This window comes from Nuphar pumila, chromosome 14 (assembly GCF_984573655.1).
Source record: "Nuphar pumila chromosome 14, dmNupPumi1.hap1.1, whole genome shotgun sequence".
Classification (NCBI taxonomy): Eukaryota; Viridiplantae; Streptophyta; class Magnoliopsida; order Nymphaeales; family Nymphaeaceae; genus Nuphar; species Nuphar pumila.
Genome location: NC_143262.1, coordinates 12,965,521 through 12,982,742, shown reverse-complemented (window position 1 = coordinate 12,982,742; position 17,222 = coordinate 12,965,521). Strand labels below are relative to the sequence as shown.

The window sequence follows — 17,222 nt, the reverse complement described above, 5'->3', positions numbered from 1 at the left end:
TATCTCACAATAATTAAAAAAGAAGTCATGTGATGACTAATGCTGGTTACGGCCGACCTATAAAATGACACCCAAAGATCTGACTCTAACTTTTCAGTTCTCATGATGCTACAGAGCAAAAACGATCTCCAAAGGACCGGACCTCAACCACAGAAGAGCTTGTTGGACCACTGTTGAAGGAGGAATCTTGCAGCAGCAGCCTGGAAGAACAACAAAAAGGACAATGAAAGAAGAAGGTGGAATGCCTTTTGAGGGTTTGCTTCAGGAGAGCTTTAGATTCTTGTTTAATTTCTGTATGCCAAGCACGCCTTTTTATAGGCTGCTTTGTCTCTTGGATTCCCTCAGACTCGACGAGCAATTGTGTCAGTTGGAAGAGGATTTTGGAGGACAAGGATTTTGATAAGCATGCTTTTGAAAAACAGTTTAGAAAAATGGTCCACGGTTCATCCACGAACGGACCCTTGTTCGTGGATGAAACCGGTCTATGCAGTTTATGGCCACATAGACTATCAACTCCTGCTTGGCCATAAATCTGCTGAGCTTGCTCCCACTTTTGTGAGTTGTCCCTTGGAGATTACAGTTTTTTCTTTTTAAGGATTTTCATCGTAATCATAAATATCTTAAACCCATATGAGCAACATGTTTTGAAAATACATCCTCAGGGATTTCTTTTGTTAGAGGATCAACTATCATGTCTAATGTTGGTAGATAATCAATAATTATCTCATTTCGCTCAATCATGTCATGTATGTAATGGTATTTTACCATTATATGCTTACTTTTTGAGCTATCAGCTACACTTTTCATTAAGGAAATAGCAACCTATTGTCACAAAATAGTTTCACAGGTTCAACTTCTAGATTTAGTTTTAAATCATTTATGAACATACTGATCCAGACTGCAAATATCGCGGTTGCATTACACGCGATATACTCAGCCTCTTGAGTATGCTGAGCCACACAACCCTGTTTCTTACAGGACCATGCAACAACTCCTCCTCCAAAGTGGAAGATGTAGCCAGAGGTAGATTTGTTGTCATCTTTGCATCCTGCAAAGTCAGCATCAGAATATCCAATTAAATAAAGGTTGTCTGCTTGAAAGCTTAGTTATGGACCTTTAGAGCCTTTTAAGTATCGAAATATTCTTTTCACTGATTTCCAGTGAGGCCAACCAGGATTACTTTGATATCTACTTACAAGACCAACAACAAAGCTTATATTCAGTCTTGTACATAACATAAGATACATTAGGCTTCCAACAGCTTGAGCATATGACACACTTAGTTTTTGTTGGCTTTCTGATGGGCAATCACTTTTACTCAGATTTACTCTTTTGGCAATAGGAGTACCAATGGGTTTTGAGTCATGCATTTTATATTTCTTTAAGATATAGTCAATGTATCTTTCTTGTATTAAGCTGAGAATTTTTTATTTTCTGTCCCGAATAATTTGAATGCCTAGAATATATGAGGCTTCACCTATATCTTTCATTTCAAAGTTAGTATACAACCAACTTTTCAAGTGGGCTATCATTTTATTATTATTTCTGATTAATAATATGTCATCTGCGTATAACGATAGAATGTAAAAGTGACTCCCACTTTTCCAAACATACACAGAGTGATCTAACTGATTGGCTACATATCCAATCTTGCTTATTGCATTATGAAAAGCCAAATACCACTGTCTTGGTGACTGTTTAAGTCCGTACAAGGTTTTTTTTAACTTGTATACTTTGTCACTATCTGTGACATACTCCTCTGGCTGAACCATATAAATGGTTTCTTTTAAGTCACCATTCAAGAAGGCAATTTTTACATCTATATTCCATACATCAAGATCGAAGAAAGCCGCTATGGACAAAATTATTTTTATGGATGCAAACTTGGCCACTGGTGAATAGGTTTCAGTGTAATCAATTCCCTCTTTTTGGAAAAAACCTTTAGCAACCAGTCTAGCCTTAAATTTTTTCATGGTTCCATCAGATTTGTATTTTTTTTAAGACCCACTTGCATCCAACAGGTTTTCTTTCTTCGGGAAGATCGGTCAATTCCCAGACCTTATTCTTTTCAATAGATTCTATTTTCTCATCCATAGCTTTCTTCCATTCTAAAGCTTCATGTGATTTTATTGCATCAGAATAGATTCTATTTTCTCATCCATAGCTTTCTTCCATTCTATATCGACACTTGGATCATGCATTTTAGATGAAAAAAATGGTATTTAGAGACTCAAAAATTTATAAAAATGGTAGATTGATTTTTGAAACCTTATAAAAACCTATTCATGCATCGAAATCAAATGCTCCAAAAAGTGATTCATATAAAAATAAGCATATAGATCAATCTGTAAGGTCATAATTTCAAAAAAATACCAAAAAACCAACAACATATTTCATTTAGCATCATGCTCATTATGTAGATTTTCATTTTTCTATATATACGAAAAATAACCGTACTATCCTTGTAAAATGCCACAATTTTGAATATACCTCAAAATTTACTAAAATCTTTTTATATCCAAAATATTTGATTCTTGTCCTTTTAATACATTGTTACCCTTCGCACAAGCGAACCTGCTGAGGTTCACAGCATATATAGGCACATCATTTGAAGCTCACAACTTCTCAATAAATAGAAGATTCACATGAACATTTCGTAGACATGATGACATTGACATAAACAAATTTGTGAACCCGACTAACTTTGATCCCAAAAAAGGTGATTCACATATCAAATGCATGCATCTTCTTAGGTTTGCAACCCTTACTTGAACCTTCTCTAATTGAAAAGTTTTAACTCAATAGGTTCTTCCATACATTTATAGTAGTCCTGACATTCGTGGAGATCACAACTAGGACCTTATTGAGGACTAAAATACTACTACAGTGATCAACGAGAGAAGGAGATCACAACTAGGTCACCTGAAGATCACAATTATGATCTTCCTCCCTGTAAGCCCAGCATCACCATGGGGTCCCCCAATGACAAATCTAACGGATGGTTCATATGAAATATGCTCCTTTTATCAAGGTACTTTGAGTCTATGATGAGTCCCTTGTTTACATAAATGAACCAAGCATATCATGTTACAGCCTTTCTGAGATCCAAGAAATGGGAAAAACAGGATGGCATTGGACTGTTTTGAAACTATATCATGTTAATTACAGCATACAACACATATGAGCTCATGGCAGAAAGAAACAAGATTAAATGGCAATAGTTCCTCATATTTAAATACAAGTCTAACTCACAACAGATATAACAATAACTATTTGTAAAAAGAGCAAATCTTGAGTCATAATTTCACGCAAAACAAAAACCTCTTTCTCTCTCTCTCTCTTCATATATCACCAATAAGAAAACATTTGCAAAATGTGGTATTCTTGAGTGCTTTTTTTTTTACAGATCATTGGTTTTTGTCATTAATTTCATAGTCTAAATATTGGTTAGCGTTTTTCATCCACCAAATGACTTCTACATATAATCCATGTCAGCAAAGGCATGGTCCGACCCTGCACAGATGAATATTTCTCAAATAAAAGATAAAGCAAGCATACACTTAAAGAGCATATGGTGCAAATTGGATAAGTTAAAATGCTTGTAACTTATTTTAACACGTCATTTTTAGAGAACAAAGGGGAGAAAGAAAAAGTATCTCACAATAATTAAAAAAGAAGTCATGTGATGACTAATGCTGGTTATGGCCGACCTATAAAATGGCACCCAAAGACCTGACTCCAACTTTCCAGTTCTCATGATGCTGCAGAGCAAAGACCATCTCCAATGGACCTCAACCACAGAAGAGCTTGTTGGACCTCTGTTGAAGGAGGAATCTCGCAGCAGCAGCCTGAAAGAACAACAAAAAGGACAATGAAAGAAGAAGGTGGAATGCCTTTTGAGGGTTTGCTTCAGGAGAGCTTTAGATTCTTGTTTAATTTCTGTATGCCAAGCACGCCTCTTTATAGGCTGCTTTCTCTCTTGGATTCCCTCAGACTCGACGAACAATTGTGTTAGTTGGAAGAGGATTTTGGAGGACCAGGATTTTGATAAGCATGCTTTTGAAAAACATTTTAGAAAAATGGTCCACGGTTCATCCACGAACGGACCCTTGTTCGTGGATGAAACCGGTCTATGCAGTTTATGGCCACATAGACTATCAGCTCCTGCTTTGCCATAAATCTGCTGAGGTTGCTCCCACTTTTGTGAGTTGTCCCTTGGAGATTACAGTTTTTTCTTTTTAAGGATTTTCATCGTAATCATAAATATCTTAAACCCATATGAGCAACATGTTTTGAAAATACATCCTCAGGGATTCCTTTTGTTAGAGGATCAACTATCATGTCTAATGTTGGTAGATAATCAACAATGATCTCATTTCACTCAATCATGTTATGTATGTAATGGTATTTTACCAGTATATGCTTGCTTTTTAAGCTATCAGTTCCACTTTTCATTAAGAAAATAGCAGCCTGATTGTCATAAAATAGTTGCACATGTTCAACTTCTAGATTTAGTTTTAAATTATTTATGAACCTACTGATATCGTGATTGCATTACACACGATATACTTAGCCTCTTGAGTATGCTGAGCCACACAACCCTGTTTCTTACAGGACCATGCAACAGCTCCTCCTCCAAAGAGAAAGATGTAGCCAGAGGTAGATTTGTTGTCATCTTTGCATCCTGCAAAGTCAGCATCAGAATATCGAATTAAATAAAGGTTGTCAGCTTGAAAGCTTAGTTGTGAGCCTTTAGAGCCTTTTAAGTATCAAAATATTCTTTTCACTGATTTCCAGTGAGGCCAACTAGGATTACTTTGATATATACTTACAAGACCAACAACAAAGCTTATATCCGGTCTTGTACATAACATAAGATACATTAGTCTTCCAACAACTTGAGCATATGGCACACTTAGTTTTTGTTGACTGTCTGATGAGCAATCACTTTTACTCAGATTTACTCTTTTGGCAATAGGAGTACCAATGGGTTTTGAGTCATGCATTCTATATTTCTTTAAGATATAGTCAATGTATCTTTCTTTTAAGCTGAGAATTTTTTATTTTCTGTCTCGGATAATTTTAATGCCTAGAATATATGAGGCTTCACCCATATCTTTCATTTCAAAGTTAGTATACAACCAACTTTTTGAGTTGGCTATCATTTCATTATTATTTCTGATTAATAATATGTCATCTACGTATAACGGTAGAATGCAAAAGTGACTCCCACTTTTCCAAACATACACACAGTGATCTAACTGATTGGCTACATACCCAATCTTGCTTATTGCATTATGAAAAACCAAATACCACTGTCTTGGTGACTGTTTAACTCCGTACAAGGATTTTTTTAACTTGTATACTTTGTTACTATCTGTGACATACCCCTCTGGCTGAACCATATAAATAGTTTCTTTTAACTCACCATTCAAGAAGGCAATTTTTATATCCATTTGCCATACATCAAGATCGAAGAAAGCCGCTATGGACAAAATTATTCTTATGGATGCAAACTTGGCCACTGGTGAATAGGTTTCAGTGTAATCAATTCCCGCTTTTTGGGAAAAACATTTAGCAACCAGCCTAGCCTTAAATTTTTTCATGGTTCCATCAGATTTGTATTTTTTTTTAGGACCCACTTGCATCCAACAGGTTTTCTTCCTTCGGGGAGATCGGCCAATTTGCAGACCTTATTCTTTTCAATAGATTGTATTTCCTCATCCATAGCTTTCTTTCATTCTGAAGCTTCATGTGATTTTATTGCATCAGAATATGATAAGTTATCGGTCATTTCATCCAGGTCTACTGGGTAACATAGCTCCTCAGACAAAAATACAAAGTAATAATCAAAATAGGATGGAGGAGCTCTAGACCTTTTTTGACGACTTATTCTTTGAGAAATAGAGGGATCAGAATCAGTAGATTCATTGCCTGACTGTTTCACAGTTGGTTCATTACCAGACTGTTTCACAGTTGGTTCATTACCAGACTGTTTTGCAGTTGGTTCATTGCCTAACTTCTCATCATCATCTAGTAAATCAAGCAAGTCTTCACTTTGATCACTGGATTCATTATTGAGTTCTTCAAGAAACTCTATATCTCTACTTTCGATCAGTCTCAACCTTTGATGATATAACCTATAGCCTTTTGATCCTTTAGGATAACCAATAAAAATGCATCTAGCAGATCTATTGTCTAGTTTATCCATAGTATGATCTAGAATCTTAGCATGTGCTACAAATCCCCATCTTTTGAGATGGGCTAAGTTTGGTTTCATACCAGTCCATCTTTCATAAGGTGTGGTTGGAATAGCTTTGAAGGGCACACAGTTCATTGTATACATAGTTGTACTCACAACTTCTCACCAAAATACTTTGGGTAACTGTGAACCTGCCAACATGGATCTGACCATGTTCAAGAGTGTTCTGTTACATCTTTCAGCAACACCATTTTGCTGAGATGTTCTTGGCATGATTCTTTGCCTGTCAATGCCAAGATCTTTACTGAACTCACTGAATTCATTAGAGGTGTATTCACCACCTCTATCTGACCTTATTTTCTTTATGTTTCTACCAAGTTGTCTTTCAACTTCACTTTTATATATTTTGAATTTCTCGAATGCTTCAGATTTTTGTCTGATAAGATATAAGTATCCATACCTCGAGAAATCATCAATGAATGTTATATAGTATAACATGCCACTGTGGGTTTGGACCCTAAATGGTCCACAAATGTCTGTATGAATTATTTCTAATAGTTTATTAGATCGCACAATATTTGATGGAAAGGGTTTTCTTGCCATCTTTCCATATATACAAGACTCACATTTTTCAAAGTGAGACTCATTAAAAGAAAAAATAATGCCTTGTTGGGTCATTTTCTTCATCTTTTTAATACTTATGGACCTAATCTTTTATGCCATGTATTTATATCAATGCTAAAGGCACAATCAATATAAATAGAAAGAGTTTCTTTATTGTCACACAGTATGAACATATTATGTTCTTTTACATATTTGCTCTCAAATAAGACTCTTCCATGTTTACCCACAGTGACCTTTCCTGGGATAAACCTGACCTTAAACCCCTTTCCAGTGAGGGCTGACATAGATACTAGATTCCTTCTCATAGAAGGTACATACAAAACATCATTAAACAAGACACTTGTTCTACCAATGTTCAACCTATAAGATCCAAATCCTAGCACATCGCAATAGAAATTGTTTCCCATGTAGACTTTATGTTCACCAGGTTTCAACTCTTTTAGATCCACAACACCATCGATAGTCTTGGCTATGTGACGAGTAGCAACTGAGTCTACCCACCACCCTGAAAGCTCCTCATTCGCAAAGTGGCATTCCGACACAACACAAACAACCTCTTTCTTGTCATTTTTCTTATGGTTGTTGTTGTTGTATCGATTATTCCCATAAGTCTTTTTGTTTAAAATCTTGGATCTGTAGTTTCTCTGGATGTGGCCCAATTTTCCACACTTGAAGCATTTGACTTGGGAGCCGTTGTTCCTTTGAGGTTTGCGAAACCCTGAGCCCTGTCCTTTGTTGAACTTGTCATTTCCTTTTTTCTTAAAATTGTTGGTTTTAAAAGGTACTCGACTACGAGTGGGTGTCTCTTGGGCAATCAACAACTTAGATTTTTTCTCTTTGTTCGTGTGTTCTTATTCTATAGCTAACTGCAGAGGCAGCTCGGTTAGGTAAAGATTTTTGGAGTTTAACCTAAGGGCAGTAGTTACCATCTTCCAGGAGGATGGTAGGCTATTTAGGATAGTGGATACTTGCATACGATCTGGGATAATATTCCTAGCTATGGCTAGGTCTTTTGCCATAACTAACATCCTATTTACATAGTCCACTACACTCTCATTTTCTTTCATTCTATATGAGTTATATTGCTCTAACAGTAGTTGGATGTGAACCTCAGATGTTGTGTCGTATTTTGCAGCAATTGCTTCCATCATATCCTTTGCTGAGGTGAAGTCTTCAAACACCCTAATTAGGTCATCATCCATGTATGTAAGCATGATTGTCCTAGCCATTAAGTCATCTTTCAAAAACTTTTCATATTTGTCTTTTTTATCCTTAGTTGGGGGTTCTTCAGGTTTAGTTACAGGGGCATTTAGCACTACAAGAAAAATGCTAGTTAGCGACAGACGCTATTCGTCGCTAACGTGTTTAGCGACGGATTCACGACGAATAGCATCCGCCACATAATCATAGTTGCTAAATTGTGACAGACATTGTCTGTCGCCAATCCGTCTCTAATTAGCAACAGATTGGTGACAAACAATGTCCATCGCGAATCTGTCGCTAATTAGCGACAACGTAGCAACAAAATATATTCAGATATAATATGTCGCTAACTTTTGGTCGGTAAGTTAGCGACGGATTAAAGTCCATCGCAAATCATCGCCTGATTGAAATTGGTGATGACTTAGCGACGGATTATATCCGTCGCAAATTCGTCGCTAATTTAAAAAAAAAAATTTGAAATACATTTCTCGTTATGCAATTCATATAACCTGCTTATAAAAACAAAGTATAAAAAACAATTTTCTCATTATACAATTCTTTCAAGGGTCTTAGACATTACCTTTGTTCTCATTTCCTATTTCACTTTTACATCTATATTTGCTTTGACAAAAAGGTTTTGACTAACAAAGATAATGACTGAATTTTAAAAAGTACCCATTCTAGACACACTAAAAACAAGAGTGTCTACAATTTTCAAGTAAATTTTCAATACTTGATTATGGCAAATATCCTAACAGTGAGCAGCAAAGTTGGACTGAAACAGGTGCAACTTGCTAATCATATTCTTTCCTTTTAAATTATGCATTCAAGTACTATGACAATATCTAAATGTGAAAAACAAACTCAAAATTCAGCATGTTTGAGAAAAGATCTAAGCAATTACCCTCATGTCTTTAAGAAATACTGCCCACACAACAATAGCCCCATCAACACTTCCAGAAAGCAAAAAATGTTCCTCTTCTGACCGAACTGTAAAAAAGTAAAGAACAAAAAACAAATCAAATGATACTGAATTTTGAAATTTATTGATGTTCAATGGATTTGGATTTTTCTAGTAATGAACTGCCTTTAGAAATAAAGGGAGGCAACAATTGTAATTAAATTATTAGATCAATCACGAAAGTCGGGATGCAATAGCTTAGCAAGGAGGACTAGACTCTGTGGCTGATATGAATAATGTTAATGGTTAGAAATTCATGCAACATATGGGATTTTTATATAAAGCTTCATCCTTCATTAATTACTCTTGAAAACAATAATACCTGTTGTCATTAGAGCTGACTTAATGGCAACAATACTCCAAGTAGGGTGAGCAGCTTTGAGGAGTGCACTCATCTATGGAGCCCAAGGACTACTCTTCTACAAGTTAACCTGCACCACTGGAGCCCAAAGACTACTCTTCTACAAGTTACAATTGTATTTTTCTTTCAAATATCAAGGAATCATATGTTACAGTCACGAGGGACTACTCTTCTATTATAAAAAAAAGTACATCTTAAAGTTTCTTTTTAATGGCAACCACAATGTCGTCTTGCATAACTCCTTTATATACTGTACCATATCCACCTCTGCCGAGTACCCTGCTTTCATGGTAGTTGTTGGTTGCTTTTTAAAGCTCTTCTACTGAAAAAATTCTTGAATGTGTGGGACCATGTGGAGCAGACATTTGTTGATATAGCAAAAGACCTCCATTTTGCTTGAAATACTCCTCTTTGAGCATGATGAGTCTCCTTTTCTTCACAAACCAATAAGCCCATATGCCACATAACAAAAATAGCATACCCACAGTCGTAACTGCACAATCAACAACAACACGAGAAAACAAGTCGGACCCTAGACCTGGAAAGCATGAGGACAATATGTTTCATTATTAGGGATGGTTCAACTTACCTACAACACCTTCTATTATTGGAACAGTCTTCCTGCAACCAGATCTGTTACTTGTACCATCTCCCATGCTTCCAAAAGGGCAAGAGCATTTAAATCGAGGAACCATATTCTGGCAATGAGCATTAGGAGCACAAGGCTTGTTTTCTATTACATTGCACTCATCTATGTCTGCAACACATGAAACATATCAGTGGCAGAAGATGATTCTATACTAAATCAATGACGATCCTATTATAGGTAATCTTTCAGTCTGTCAGGTGTAGTATATCTCGCTGCAATCAACAACAAAACTTACGCCATTAAACATTGAATACACAAATTGTAAGCAAATATATCAGAAGTCTCATAATAGTTAATGAACTTTAAAACTGTTTTTGGTTCAAGATAAAGCTTGCACCTGCGAGTTTCTACTACAGAATATTGTACACACAAGCTTAACCAACGCACACACATGTATGCTCCTAATGACATGTTTAGATAAAAAAAGCAAGGAATATCCAAAATATATAGGATTAAGATAGCAATTTTAGATAACAAAACAGAGGTGCATGACGGGTCACAGTTTGTAGCATAACAAAATTTTTGAACAAATTCAAAAGAGAACATTTAAATCCGCAACACACCTCAAGACATTAAGCGAAGGTGTGTAGTAGCCCTTTCCTCTTGTTGTCCCACTTGACAGAGAACCGCAGAGTCATGGACAATGGATACCAGCTCACCGGGTGACCTACAAGAGCAAGATAAAAAAAAGGAAGAGATGATCCAATCCTTCTCTCCATCGTGTTTCACCCTACAACCAGCAGACTCTGCTCAGCCCACATCTAGCAAGGGGACCAGCAGCAACATGTCCCAGAACCTCATCACCTGCATCTACCACCTGAAGGAGGTGGGCGGCCACCCTTCCCTCCTCACCCTCACCTGGTCCAGGACCCTCCTTGGCCACTCCCTCATTGTCCACCTCGGCGGCTCCGCCTGCACCATCGACATCTCCCCACCTTCCCCTCTCTACCTCTTCCGCCCCAAGCGCGACTTCAGATCCCTGGGCCACACCAAGCTCTTCTGGAGCTTCTCCCGAGCCCACTTCGACCACGACCCCGAGCCCACCAAGAACTTCTACCTCTGCGTGGTCACCGCCGGCAGGGTGGCACTCCTCCTCGGCGACCTCCCCGATGAGGCACTCCGCCACGCCAAGGGGGCCGAGCTTCCCGTAGGAGATGCCTCCCTGGCCGTGCTTGTCTCGCGGTGGGAGCACGTCTTCGGCCGCCGCAATTACGCCACCACCGCCCGCTTCGATCTCACCTGCTGCGAGCACGAGATCAGGATCGAGTGCAGTGGCGGGGAAGGGAAGGAATCCAAGCTGGTAGTGAGGGTGGATGGCAAGTCGATGCTGGTGGTGAAGAGGCTGGGGTGGAAGTTCTGGGGGAATCAGAGGGTGGTCGTCAATGGGCAGTCGAAGACGATTTGGGGGTAATCAGAGAGAGAAAGAGAGGGGAGGGAGAATTTCCCACCCTAGATAGGGCCATTTTTTATCGAAAAATAGCAACCGATTCACGATGAATTTATTTCGTCGTAAATCAGTCGCTAAATAGCGATGGATTTGCGACAGAAAAAATCCATCACAAATCCATCGCTAAGTTGCGGAGGAATTTGCGTCAGAATTTTTCCGTCGCTATTTAGCGACGACTTAGCGGTAGATGTTTTTCTATCGCTAATTCCGTAAATATTTTGCATTTTAGTGATAGATGGTTTTCTCTCACTAATCCATCACAAATTAGCGAAAAAAAAAATCCATCTCAAATTTCTGTCGCTAGTTACCATTTTTCTTGTAGTGCAGGACACACTCTAGACCTTTTAAGGTAAGGGCTAAAGGTATACGTCTTTTCTAGATGGCAAAGTTTGATCCACTCAATTTGTCAGTTTTGGCTAGTTCAGAAGCGCACACTCGACTAGCCATTTTCTTCAGACTAATGATTTTGACAAGTTCAACAAATTCAGACAAAAGAAAAACATAAAATTAATGAATTAATCCACGACTTAAAGGAAAACTTAGAAGAATACACTCTTAGAAAAAACCCACCCCTTTATGTATAATTTTTTGTTTTATATTATTATTATTAGTTTTTTTATAAACCTCTTTATGAGATTTTTAGAAAAAAAGGTACTCATAAGTAAATTCTCTCATAAGTAAATTCTTAAAAACTAAAATGGTTTTTGAAATTTCAAAAAATCGCAAACCGTGTTTTGCAATTTCTGAAAAGAAAAGAATATGGGATAAAATGTTTTAAACTTTAACCCGATTTTTTAAATACTCAAAAATTTCAGGGTGAAGCTGAATTTTTTCAGAACCGAGTATAAAAAAACATTTTCGAGATTTTTTTTTTCAGATTTCTTTCGCTGGTTCTCTCTCCTCTCTTGACCGACTTCAGGGCGATAACACCGCCGGTGGTCTTTCCGGTCGACCCCGGCAACCCTCTAGCTTGCTGGAGGCTTGGGTTTGTAGATATGGTTGCATGCTTCTATTTTCTGAGCGTTTTGATATTTTTCTCTCTTTCCTCTCTCAGTTTCTCAGAGGTATAGGTCTGCAAGAGATTTTTTTGGCAACGCTTCGCTCAACAGAAGTTTTGGGTTTAAAGATCTGGTTGCATGCTTCTATTTTCTGAGTGTTTTGATGTTTTTTCCTCTTTCCTCTCTCGGTTTCTCAGAGGTACAGGTCTGCCAAAGATTTTTTCGGCAACGCTCTAGCTCAATGGAGGTTTTGGGTTTGTAGATCTGATTGCAGACTTCTTTTTTCTGAGCACTAACCTTTGGCGGCTTTGGCAAAAACCCTGCTTCCCGTCTACCTGTGTTTCTCTATATTGTTATTTTATTTTGTTTCTTTTAATAAGCTTCCCAGTAGTGGGTTAAGGCCCAGTATGTCGGTGGTTGTCTTCCAACCGGTCTTAGGAGTTTTATGGATACGCCGGTGGTTGTCTACCAATCAAGTGTTCAGAGAGGAACAAAAAAAGGGCAGAGTTTTCAAGATGGACGCTGGAAAACAACATCGACCTGAATGTATTCTGCCGACAGAATATATATGTATATATATGTTTATTTTATGTCTAACATTATCTAAGTTGACATCCTTGAAACATGTATATGCTAATTTGCAAAGAATGGCCTCTGTATGTCGAGGTCCTGACAGAGATTTGAGCAGTTTCAGATGAGCTTTGGTGTTCTATTTCGCACACACAATCCCTTTAAAAAAAAATTCCTTTTAACCCAAAAGGAAAAAATCTTACATGGTTTTTGCATACGCTGATGTGCAGGGATCGAAGGAGAGTTTGGCTGCTTCAGGCCGCAAGCTGCGATTCAGGACCTAACCTTGCTCTGATACCACTGTTGGACCTCTGTTGAAGGCAGAATCTCACAGCAACAGCCTGGAAGAACAATACAAAAGGACAGTGAAAGAAGAAGGTGGAATGCCTTTTGAGGGTTTGCTTAAGGAGAGCTTTAGATTCTTGTTTAATTTCTGTATGCCAAGCACGCCTCTTTATAGGCTGCTTTCTCTCTTGAATTCCCTCAGACTCGACGAACAATTGTGTTAGTTGGAAGAGGATTTTGGAGGACCAAGATTTTGATAAGCATGCTTTTGAAAAACAGTTTAGAAAAATGGTCCACGGTTCATCCACGAACGGGCCCTTATCCGTGGATGAAACCGGTCTATGCGGTTTATGGCCACATAGACTATCAGAGCTCACTCCACCTTCAAACTGGTACAGATAATGCTTAAAGAAATTCATCAATCACTAGAAAGAAGAACAAAATATAATATTTAAAGAAAGTCATCAATCACTAGAAATAAAATACAAGAAATAGATATTTAAAGTATGTAAATATACCTCGCTATAATGCAATGCCATTTCTATTATACATTATGGATGTCCACCTCCATGCATGTCCACCTCGTTGATCTGATGCATTCGACATAAAAAAAGGTCATTCAACAAGAGAAAACCTACGTTCGTAAGTAAAGTTAAAATTATTTATAATCTATATTTTATGACTTATTTTTTAATTGTTGGACAAATCCTTTTATCATGCCCTATCTCCTTACAAATATGGCAGTCTTGGTTTACCAACGATAACATCCGTAAAAGTCTTTGTACAAAATTTTTTTATATTGTATCATATAATAACAAATAAATTAACAATTGATTACTTTGATTTTATGATGAGGTTGCCCGTATGTGCATTATGATCATGCGAATCACAAGTTGAACATTTTCTAGCATGCTTACTTTGATGAATTCCTGATGAGATTCTTTTACCACATCCTTTAGAACACACTTATTCACGATCCCTCAAAATAATGTTATTATCAATGAGATCATCAATGAAACACAACATATTCATATTTTCACCTTTGCTATATGTGTTTTCTTTGTTAACATTAACATTCTCACCACTAGCAAGAAAATCCTCCTTAATTTAAGCCAAGTTATCCACTGCCATATCCAACAGTTTTGAGAAATAATTGTAACCATTATCATACTCCATTGCATCATTTATACATTTGTTTCACTTTATCAATAGTGCATGTTTTTTCATAATTATGGATGGTTCGTTCGTTACTCATGAACAACCTAATTGATATATGATGCCACACTTTGCATCCTTAGTCCACCTTTTTAGGATGTATTTAGAAGGTAGTTCGTGAATACGTTCTATGTTAAAAATTCTAAACATGTGAAACATACAATGCCTAATGATTTTCATAAGCAATATTGACATCTTAATTCTTATATGCTTTTATCATACGTAACGATCTTAATTCTTGTGTGCTTTCTTCATATGTAACGATGCACTCTTTGTCAATAACATGAGATTTTATCTCATCTTTTATCTGTTCTGTTACTTTATATGTTTTAACATTGACTACACTTTCAAAATTTATAGAACAACCATTTGATCTGAAATATTCATCCTTCATCTTCGAAAATATTATTAGAGTGAAGATAGTTCACAATTAAGACTCTATTCTATTACATGTATGAATGGATGAATTTCCTTATTTCATTTAAAAATCATATTTTTTTCAGTGCAACATCATACTTTTCTATAAACAAATGAAATGGAGTATGTGTATTAATCCACTTCTTAAACAAGTTATTCATACTCTCAATACATTGAAATGTAGTCATTCCGGACATGAATGTATCATGGCAATATACTGAAGCCCATAGAGGGCGTTCTTCCCAAAGATCCATAATCCATTTACTATTTTTCATCTCAGGGTACAAGGATATCATCTCATACCATCTAGCATCAAATTCTTCACTTGTTTTTGAATTGTAAAACCATGCATCCCAATGTTTTCTAAAAGTTGAATAACTTTTATAAAAAAAAAATCACATATCCTGGAACCTTTTGCATGATATGTTACATGCACAACCTATGTAATGTATCTAAGAATACCTCTTTTATTGTTGCCAATATTACTGCATTTGAATCAGTGATAATCAAGACTGAAGATCGGCCACCCATTACACACAACTATTCTTGAAAAAGCCAAACAAAGGTTTCATTTTTTTCATCTACAAGCAATGCACATCTAGACATGATTGATTGATTATGATGGTTAATTTCAATGAACAGGGCAAACAACATCAGACAATTGTTTGTTTTATATGTTATATCAAATACAACTACATCTTCAAAATAATATCAGTATTCACGTGATCTAGCATCAACCCAAAAACAATTGCCCATATCTCCATTGAATAACAAAGTAGAAATTTGCACTTTCTTCTTTCTTTTTCATAAAATATTATAATGCAATTTGGCAATCTTTTTTATAATATATTTTTTCTCCTTTTGAATATGCACCCTAAGTTATTCCTCAATAAAAGAAACATTTTTTATTCCTTTTGCTTCAACGGCTAAGAGATCCATCACTTGATGTGGTTTTATACCAGAATCGATTTATGTATTGTTCACATTTTTTTGAAGTGTATTGATTCTTCTTGCTAACCTGTGAATATTTATTTTAGATGGAGAATGCAATACATAATTGTGTCTCAATCTAATATTAAGATCAATCCACTTATTTTTATTAAAACATAATTCAATGGTCATTTTTTCTTTACAACCACATCTTTTTATAACCCTTTCTTTCTTTAACTCTCTTGTCGATTTCTTAAAGCCTTCCTTTGTGCATGCAAATTATTTCGAAACAACTTTTTTTTGCTAGAAATACTTCTTTTAGTATCAAAGCCACCCATTCTAGCATACATACGGTAGAACTCATGTGCATCTTCATCGGTCTCAAATACCATGCCCTTACTAGGTATTTTCTCTAACAACAACAGACTTGGCACATATTTTTTACTTATTTTGTTTTTCATAATACCAACTTCATTTGCATCCGTAGACGTGAGGCTAACATTCATCTAGAACATATCTTCATCATTATCCACATCCAAACACATATCCATATTATTGCATTTCTCTACATCTTCAACCAAACAAATATCCACATTATCACATTTTCGTACAACTTCAGTTGAATACATATCTGGTCTCTAATGTTAAGTCCAGTTTTCTTGCCACATTAAGATTCGTAGAACAACAACTTTTGTCCATAGCTTCAGTCTTTCTTAACCTAAAATCTGCATCACCAGCTGAAAATTTCAAGCACAACCACACTAATTCTCTAAATATGATTAAATAAGAAAACCATGAACATAAACTTCACCAAACTCCAAAAATCACAATCATGCAAAAAAAGGTTGAATTCTCCACAATGCTAGCATTTGCAAGTTCCATATTCATATAACTATCCATTCAATCACTATATAAAACATTCATATCGAAAATCTAAGACCGTGGAAAGAAAATGAAAGTTAGACTTAGGGTTCATAGACAAGAAGACAGTACCAAGACTGTCATGCACATACAATGCCCTGTACACACCCCCATAAGACAAAATCAGTAGAATGAAATAATGCAATGAAAGAATAACAAGGACAGAGGGGAGAGGAGGGGGAGAGCTAATTTCAGTTAGCAAAATCAAATAAATGATTGTAAACAAGCCTAATACGCCAAGAAAAGTGAATAGAAGCATCAATCTAGCATTAATGTGTTCCAAAATTAATAGGTCAAACCCCATTTATGCAACTAGTTGAAATAAAGATTGATGCCCACACAAATCCATGTCACCAAAAAACCCTGAAATAAAAGCAACTAGAAAACTAAGAAGACCAATTTCAAGGCGCCAACTTTCATAGAAATCCTAAAACAACCT

The 17,222-nt window shown here is 36.4% G+C and overlaps 1 protein-coding gene across 1 annotated transcript; it reads left to right on the top strand.

The window, feature by feature from the left end:
* The first annotated feature begins 10,643 nt into the window (after positions 1 to 10,643).
* LOC149816412 (uncharacterized) lies at positions 10,644 to 11,411 on the top strand. Its single transcript, XM_089986885.1, has one exon. The coding sequence runs from the start codon at positions 10,644 to 10,646 to the stop codon at positions 11,409 to 11,411; it is 768 nt and encodes a 255-aa protein (XP_089843011.1).
* Positions 11,412 to 17,222: the final 5,811 nt, after the last annotated feature.

Bases quoted from the DNA above. Each gene is read 5' to 3' on its own strand.
- LOC149816412 (XM_089986885.1), top strand. From the start codon at position 10,644: ATGGATACCAGCTCACCGGGTGACCTACAAGAGCAAGATAAAAAAAAG.